The 9,105-nt window shown below is 43.3% G+C and overlaps 1 protein-coding gene across 3 annotated transcripts; it reads left to right on the forward strand.

The window, feature by feature from the left end:
* Positions 1–601: 601 nt before the first annotated feature.
* LOC148835842 (PI-PLC X domain-containing protein 1-like) lies at positions 602–8,890 on the forward strand. Of its 3 annotated transcripts, none has more exons than XM_088913245.1 (7): positions 602–849; positions 1,358–1,486; positions 2,716–2,852; positions 4,234–4,362; positions 5,450–5,605; positions 6,023–6,206; positions 6,870–8,890. In XM_088913245.1, the coding sequence occupies exons 2-7, from the start codon at positions 1,372–1,374 to the stop codon at positions 7,124–7,126; spliced, it is 978 nt and encodes a 325-aa protein (XP_088769371.1). In that variant the 5' UTR covers positions 602–849; positions 1,358–1,371; the 3' UTR covers positions 7,127–8,890. The 3 variants fall into 3 exon arrangements, with proteins under 3 accessions (XP_088769371.1, XP_088769369.1, XP_088769368.1); XM_088913243.1 differs by having other exon boundaries at positions 632–849; positions 1,346–1,486; XM_088913242.1 differs by having other exon boundaries at positions 632–1,486.
* Positions 8,891–9,105: the final 215 nt, after the last annotated feature.

Below are 9,105 nucleotides of genomic sequence, written 5' to 3' on the forward strand. Positions count from 1 at the left end.
CTTACTGTATATATCCCCCTCCTGACCAGAGTTCCCAGACTGAGAACTCAGTGGGCAGACCTAACGAGTGGGGGCTAATTAATGACCTGACTGCTGCTGTAACAAGGCACTGTCTCTTCCTTTGTCCTTGTGCCTCCTCTCTGTCCTCACGTCCCAGGTCAGTTGGGCCATTTCACCCCCCTTCTCAAACCTAATGCATCATGTGTCACTCCATGACAAAAGAACTGGATTTCTGAACCATCTGAGAAGTGAAGGAACGTCCTAAAACCAAAGAAAAAAAGTTCTTAAAAAAGCGTAGCTAATGACTTCGATCAAACATGTTGCAGTCTCTAAAGGGAACGATGCCACCAAGATAAGTTTAGGTATTTGATAAATTACGATAAAGAAGGAGCTTTACCATCGTTTACTACAGATGCCCAGAGAAAAGGGTCCTTTAAGTACCTATTAAATAAATTCTGCAATTGCCAGAACAACGAAACTAAGTCTGTTTTTTGTTTAGTGGTGCGTTTTCGCAACAATAAAGAGAAACTGGAACAACGTACGCGTGGAAATTCGTTTATCAAGACTTTTTAATATTTGTGTGTTTTTTTTTCCTGGAGTTTATAGACGGTCCCTGCATCCAAACAAGAGTGTACTCGTGAAAACTTGCAAGAAGAGCGATCGAGGAGGAAGCAGAGGACTCGGTAGATAAGAGAAGAAAAGCACTTTCGTTCTGAAGCTGCGACCTTTACTGTATATAAATATTGATGTCGAAAAAGAAGGTTCTCTTTTTAAAACCATGTGCATAGACTTAATCTGGTGGACGTCTGCGCTAGCTGGTCCAGTGCAGCATCGCCGACAGTGAAGATTGTAAGTGCAGCTATGAAATTGCGTTAGTGCTTTAATAATAATATTAACAATACATTATAAAGGTTACCAAAGGAGGAGGTTATATTATTTTTTATTTTCTAATCAGAGATGTAATGCTAAGTATATGCACGGGAGCTTATAAACAGGCGTGAAACAGACATGGAATTCGCGAAGCTATTTGCCGTTTTACAGTAACACAGATCGAAAGAAGTCTCCACAGACACATACTTGATGCCTACAACGATCCCACACCCGTTTTAAAAATCACATTGCACCCTACAGAATTTTCAGATATTTTGTATATGTATTAACGTTCAATCGCCTGTGGCTGAAAAACTTTTTTCTTTTTAATAATTTTTATTAATTTTTCATTCATAATTCAGGATTGTCGATTTGGTGTGTATATTTGTATCTGTGTCCTATTAACGTTGTTTTTTAAATCCATTAAAATTATTAACTAAATCGTTATTATAATAATCTGCAATATAAATTAAAGCTCTGTGCACAGCTACTGTATAAAGTATGGATGACGCAGAAGCGAAGAGTGCTATCAAACGCGATAGGCACTACTCAAACTGGATGTCTGAGCTGCCTGAAAAACTCTGGGACGTGCCTCTGTGCTTTCTGGCAATACCAGGTGAGTAGAACAACGTCATTAATGTGGCACCTCAAGAGCTCACTCAGCTTTACACTATACTTTCCCAAAAGGGGTAGCCTGCAGACGCAGGACATTAGCGAAGGAGACGGACCAGTGTGTTTTTCCAGGAAATATTCCTAACGCTGGCAAGAGTGAGCGAGCTGGCTGTGCGCTGTATGAGTGTGCAATTCACACCAGCAGCCTGCTCAAGCAGTAAGGTTAAGAACTCGCTTTCCGTGGTGCCGTAGTCGGTGGGCTGCCATGCTGCAGACCTGGACCGTCGATTCCATACTCAGAATGTGAACCATAAACTGCTACAGTGAACAAATAAAATATCTGGCCTGAGGCGTTATTCATTTCTATAATATGCATTGGATATGAATGTATCTTATTTTGGTGCTGTTCTGATCCAGCATTAATGGGTATTGTAACACTTCAGGGTTCACGTGGGCCCCCCCACTGTCGGGGGCTCGAACCCGGGCCTCCGGCGTCACTCAACAGGGACCCAGCCTCTTGAGCCAAAGGGAAATCTCCCCTCAGCCCGGCGGCTGCGGTCCCTGCTATCCACAGGGAAGGGCGGTGACGTCCCCGCGCTAGTAAGACAGCTCTCGCAAGCAATGGAGGCCGTATGCTTTACAGTATTCTTCCCGAATGTGGGTGTCTTTTTGCTATTGTCAGGCCTCCGTGTAGTTTTGCCAGTGGTTGCTGTCTGTTAGGACTGAGTCATAAGTCATAATTGTTCCTTAGTCAGAGGTAAGACTGCTGCCGCCACCAGGTTCCAAATGTTGATCATTTTCTTTTGTATTCTGGCAGTTTTAACTGAAATTCAGGGATGTTTTGAGGTTGTTTTCCTGCAAACAAAAGCCAAGCCCGCTTCATTATCTCATGTCAAATGTTATTCTAATGAAACAGTGGGGATTCAGTGTGCGATGATATACAGTACCTGTTTAGTAATTTATCTCGCTAAAGCAGGGGAGCCTGACTCTGGTCCCCTGGCCGCTGTCCAGCAGGTGGAAATCTGTAAATCTCCAGCTTCCTAAGAACGAGGAGACGCTCCCACCTCTTCAATTAGATAATTAAAGGGCTGAGGGGGAAGGCACACCAGACGAGAGCTGTGCTCCCCTACTCTACACCTTCACATGAAATTAAAACCGGTTCTCTGAGAAAAAGGCTGTTAGGTTTGCTGGCGCACTTCCGCACCCTGTGACTCAAATTGGGCCTGCTTCTAGGAAGCCATGATACCATGAGCTATTGCTTGGATATGAACTCCCCGGTCCAGAGATCAGAGCCGTTCTTGCTGAAGGTGCTGGACTGCCTCATGCCCTGTTTCACGCGGCCTTGTCTCTACAAATGGGGAACGACTCAGGTATGGCCTCTGCTCGGCTTCCACATTCTCCTTCTCACTGCTGCTGAAGACGCCCGAAACCTTGAGACGCCCAGACGTTTCTCACCACGGTTAAGGTGAACCAACAACAGCTGTGTTGGTTAGAAATAAGGAACAAGTAATAGGTTTATAACATGCTGAAAAGAGAAGAGAGAGAAAACAACGTTTCGGCTGTGAAGCCCTCTCTTACCTGAAGAAGGCTTCAACAGCCGAAACGTTGTGTTTTCTCTCTTCTCTTTTCAGTATGGAATAAACCTATTGTTTCTTTGCACTCTACAAATGCTGACGCAGCTACCCACCTGAACTACTTGTTAGAAATAATACCAACCCATTTTATAACAGAGGACAGATAATCCCAAACATATGTACTATTCTCCATTTTGCTGTATAGTGACTTACTGTACAGTTTAGTTTTGTAGCAAAGGTAGAAGTATAAAGACAGGCATAGCAACAATGTTAAGGGACAATATTTCTTTTTCAGAGAAAATAAAAACCTTTCTTTCTAAGTGCCCTGTCTTTTGGGTAATGAGTGGCAGGGAATCACACAGCACTGTAATCCTGACCGAACAATCGGCACTCTTGTGATATCATCCAAAAGCACTAACATCTCCTCTGGATGTGATTGTCCCGTCAATCATTCAGAGGCGAAAACCCTGAAGTTCCGTTATTTATCATTATAGTCTGGGAAGGTGTCATCACCGAGTCTCAACCAAGAAAAAGGAAAAATGGTAATGCCTTCATGAAATGATCTGCAGAGGGCTAAATTGATTAACAGTCTGAGATCATTTTGACTAATTCCTTTAATTTACAGTCTTTTTCAGCTTGCAAGCTTGGCTTTCATACAGTCCTGCAGTCATCTGCATGATTTCATGTCTGTGAAATGAGAAGGGTTTTTAATGGGAAGAGCCTCATGTTATGCAGAGTGTTTCTACTTCTCTTACTTCTCCATTACTGGAATTATAACAGAATAGACTAGAATCAGAATAGAAATTCGGGAAGAAGGTGAGATCCTAATCTCGCACACTTCCGCTTGCCTGCATTATAAATCTCGCACCCAGGACATCCCGTAGAGCGTTTCTCTCGTACCCCTCCCACCATCTGCACCCCTGCAGCAGCTCCCTGGCTCATTCCTCGCAATACTGAGGGGGGGGGGGGGGGGGTCTGGGCAGGCTTCAGAATTCCCTCAGCCTACGAGAGACAGCATATATAGTCTGTTGAGTCTTTATCAGGATTCATCAGAACTACTGAAACAACAGTGAGCTCTTGTGACTCCCTTCAACTGAGCAGATGTACACTGACCTATGGAGCACACTTATTAAGTGTTTCAGGCAGAGCATTGTCATACGTGTTGTGGTTTACACAGGACCATTGCATTGCCGAGCAACTGGAAGCAGGGGTACGCTACTTCGATCTACGGATCGTTCACAAGCAACGTGACTGCTCCAACACGCTGTATTTTGCACATGGCGTTTACAGTGTCATAACTGTGCAGGTGAGTTCCATCTTCTGAACAGAGATCCAGTGCTTCGTATTCGCCACCCTAAAGTAGTAATTAAAGATTAATTAAGAAAGCAGTGTTTCAACGAAGGGAATACTGTTCTTTGAGAACCGAAGGATTTTAAGATGAACAGCTAATTACGATGCTTGTTCCAGGCGATGTCTAAATTAAGGGAGGGAACAGTGGCGCAGTGGCCTTGCAGTACTGGGGTCCTGGGTTCAATCCCAGACCTGGGTGCTGTCTGTGAGAAGTTTGTCTTCCCCATGTTTGTGTGGGTTTTCCCCTCAGCCTAAAGACATACAAGTAGGTTCATTGGCCCTGGTGTGAGGGTGGGTGTGTCCTGTGATGGACTGGCGTCCCACACAGGCTGTATCCTGCTTTGTACCCATTGTGCCAAGATACGCTCCACCTCCCCTGTGATTAAAAAATGGATTTAAACTAGAAGAGAACATACCACCTGTTTAAAAGAGAGCCTTCCTGGGGAAGGGAGGGATGAGGAGGGCTCTTTCCTGGAGAGCCCCAGTCCAGCAGGCTGTATACGTGGCCCTGTAAAATACAAATCCTAAAGGCTCTTTTAAACAGGTGGTGTGTTCTAATATGTCCTGTACAGCTCATGACGGGAGAGGATGGGGGTGAAGATTCCTGTTTTAGGTGGTGCGTCTTGTAGCATCTTCTCTTTCCTGACATACTTGAAGTTTATCAGTAAAAATGAATGCATCTCTTGATTAGAAAATATAAGAGGACGAGTAGAGATTAATCCCATGCTAAAAGCTGAAAGAAAAAACACAAATGTTTCAGCTGTTGGGCCATCTTCAGGTCTTCCGAAGGCTCACCAGCTGAAACATTCTATTTTTTTCTTTCATACTGTTTGTCAGAGTGGAATTAACCCTCTGCATTTTGCTTTGCAGCCAGTGCTTGGCTCATTATCCGACCTGAAGCTCTAAGCAAACATAAGGTTGTTTTCTGATTTGTTTGAGCTGAGAGGATCTGAAAAAACAGATTCTGACTAATTCCGACACCACGATATTGCAAATTTTATTTGAACTCGAGCATTTTAACCAGATCCCTTTTTTTTTTCTAGGAGGCTCTTAAAGATTTTGCCAACTGGCTGAAGTCTCATCCGAAAGAGGTTATCATTTTGGATTGTTCCCATTTTGAGGGACTTAGCCATGACCATCATGAGCACCTGATTTTCTTTATGAAGAACCTGTTTGGAAACAAAATCTGCCCCAGCTCGGTAAGGATCAGAGGGGGTTAAGTATCATAGAATACTGAAGTATGTAGGAGGGTACATAGAAGGTTGAAATGCTTTCCCTTGACGATTTTCTTAAAAACAGTTTTTAAAATCAGTGTTGTTCCAGAATATAATTGGAGGAGAGAAAGACATAGTTAAGAAAGGCCGTACTCTTTAATGTCTTCATAAAATGGCTTTTACAGAAAGTATGAGAATTGAGTTACGCTATCAGAAACAAGTCCTCAACCAAAATTAATTACAAGCTCCCATTTAATTCCAGAATCAGTGAATGCTGTTTCTGTGGAGATAAGATTTCTCCAGTGAGCTATATCGCAGGCGACCCCTGAGACGTATTGATGTATCAGAGGACACAGCTGCCAGAGCTCCTTTTAATGAAATTGTGCCTCCGATGCATTTCAGGAAACCTTAAGGCTAAGGAATCTGTGGAGTCTGGGTTATCAGGTCATCATTTCCTATAATGATACAGAATCTACTAAAGAACATAAGGAATTGTGGGCCCCCATCCAATACTGGTGGGCAGACCGAGTGGAAGCACAAGGTGTGATTCAATATTTAGAGGATCAGAAGGAAAACGGACGACCAGGTTAGTGACTCCATTCCCCAGCAAATACTAGTCACACACTGAAGTTACTGGAGCCTGGTGTGGCCAAGTTCCTGAGTTCCCTCCCTTTAGGGGGTGATTGTGAAGGTGAGCGAATTAAAGAGGTAAAATGACTTGTTTAGGGAGGTGGTGCTGTTTCATGGGAATTTTGTGAAAGATGGCACAGTGGCTTGATAGCCTTTTCAGCCTGTCTCCAGCAAACAAGCTTCAGGTATCTTAATTGACAGTGAAGTCACTATAATAGTGACGTTTTCATAGCTTGGTGCTTAAAACAGAATGGTGGTAAATATTCAGTCAAGAGAGAAGGGGGCCTTTTATAAATGCTTAGTTGTTAGCGAAGTCACAAACATGGGAATTTTGAAGTGCACGTTTGGATGTAATGTAGAGGAACTGCAACAGAACATTGTGATCAGTAGCAGTTTACAGTGTCATCACCAGACTCAGCAGTTTTATAATATTTCTCCTACAGGGGCAGAGAGATGAAAGGATTTGTATATCTTTAAAAAGAAATACACTTTCTTTAATGTAATGCTACCCTGGTTTGTTTTTGTATGAGTCTGATAAAATCATATTCAGGTTCTTTAAAGTATACCTATTCTGTCTGGGATTTAGGTATCGGTGACATTTTGTGCTTCTACTTCACAGGAGATTTATTTGTAGCTGGTCTTAACCTTACAGAGGACACAAAATACATCATCCTGCACCCCTGGGAGTCGATGAGGAGCCTGACACTGAAGAGTTACTCCCTTTTTTTGGACTGGATTGAAAAGCAGTCCCCTGGATCAGGCAGAACTTGCTTAAACATTTTTTGTGGGGATTTTGTTGGGATTAATAATTTTGCTCCCATTGTCATTGATCTGAACAGAAAACTGGTGGACCCAGATATGGTCATCAGATCCTAAACGCAAATATCGGATTCCGTCTTCAAATCAGCTTTGTGATATTGGCAGAGACACAAGAGATGAAGAGAATATCAGATGCTTAAATTCTCAGTAATGCAAAATGCAACCATGTGTCTAGTATCAGAAAGCCCCATAGTCCAGTGAGGGTCATAGCAACTCAAAACCAATCCACAAAACCTCACAACTCTAAAACCCTCTAGGTGGTGTATGTGCTTGGCCGAGGAGCCAACAGTGCAAAGTTTCCATCTGTGGGATTATGACTAAATGCCTCTAAATCAGAATCCTGTATAATCTAGTACACCATGGACAGCATCATAGTTCACTGCAGGACACACACAAGCACAATCTCCTGTTCGTTATTGCATCTGGGGTCGTCTCGTCTCTCTGGCACATGTAAACTCGATAACACGTTTGCACATCTCCGGCTCCTGTTTTTTCATTCTGTTTAAAGGAGACAATCATTGAACATCCCCTTAAATTAGCTTCAGATTCACCTCAGGAGGCACTGCTACTGCCTGTCAACATTTAGATTATTCCGGAGCTGCCTACAGGGATTAGCAGTTTGTTTGCTGCTGATCTTTATATGTCACAAAAAGTCTTTCTGATGCTTTTTTCTTGTCCTTTGGGTTATTTTTCTTTGCCTGTCAGCCTCCAACACTGGAGTACCGCAGGAACTGTGCTGCTGTGCTAGAATTCTGTTCTGTGTTCAGTGTCACCATGAAAGTATTGAGTGACAGTTTCTTCCAGTCTCATAATGGGCTGCTTACTATAGAAAGATATTAGAGGCTGGCCTGAGGGCAGAACCGAAGGGATTAGACAGCACCTTATGTTGTTGCTGTTTGGCACAGACCATATCTTAAACAACTTTGAATCCACTTTTCCACTTAATGACAAATGGTTGTTTGGGAAGTCTGGGATTTGTGCTATACTGTGGAATGAACATGGGTGGTGCAGTAGTACAGTGGCCTTGGGTTCAGTGCCAGGTAAGGGGTGACATCTGAATGGAGTCTGTATCTTATCCCCATGTTTGCATGGGCTTCCTGTGAGAACTGCATTTTCCTCCCACAGTCCAAAGACATAGTGGGAGATGAACTGGCTTCTGGAAAAACTGTGCCCGGAGTGAGTGTGTTCATGCTCGTGTGTGTGTATGTCCTGCTACGGACTGCCGTCTCATCCAGCCTTGCTCCTGTTGCCTGCTGGGATAGGTTCCGGCTCCATCATACACACCATTAAGGCCCCAGTCGTTCTGTCTGTGCTTTGTCCACCTGCAAACACATACATACAAAAGCGTTACTGATATAGGGTAGGTGTTACCCTGTGATCAGGTCGGGGTCATCACTGAGAGGGCAGTGACTCTCATCTGTAGTTACTCCTTTTCCTCACCGTATTATGTCGTACAAGTATTAAGATGTCAGAGACTGAAATCGCCAAGCTTTGTAGGGCCAAAATTTAAAAATATACAGTATATAAAATAAAAAATGAAAAATGACTTTCCAAACATCGACTGGTTCTCAACGTGCAAGTCTATTCCCTCAGGCACTGCAACCTTTTTTTACAATGTTGTGTTTTAAACAGTGTTGTGTGACTTTCCACAGCTTTGTTGGTGGCGAGTCAAGTGCCAAGCGACACCCTTTTTTATGGCTTCTCCAAAAACATTTGGAAAATCGTGTTTCAAAATAGTTCGTTCAAAAATGAATCGAAGCTAACCAAGCTCTTCTCACAACTTCATTTTTGTCCCAGCTGAGAATAAAATCTATTTCCTCATTCCTGTTGTCTTTTTATTTTAACAATGTGAAGCAGTACTGGGGGTAATCTGTGCGCCGGACCTGCATTCCTTAAAGGATGGGGGGGATCACGTGCTCTCTAGTCCTACTCAACACTATGGAAACCAGGATAAACTGGGCCAACCAGCCGCTGTGCCCTTTACCCTGGTTTTCACACTGTGGAGCTCGATTTTGAACGTGTGAGAAATGTGAAAA

The sequence above is a fragment of the Atractosteus spatula genome, chromosome 4 (assembly GCF_055471065.1).
Source record: "Atractosteus spatula isolate fAtrSpa1 chromosome 4, fAtrSpa1.hap1, whole genome shotgun sequence".
In the NCBI taxonomy this organism is placed as follows: Eukaryota; Metazoa; Chordata; class Actinopteri; order Semionotiformes; family Lepisosteidae; genus Atractosteus; species Atractosteus spatula.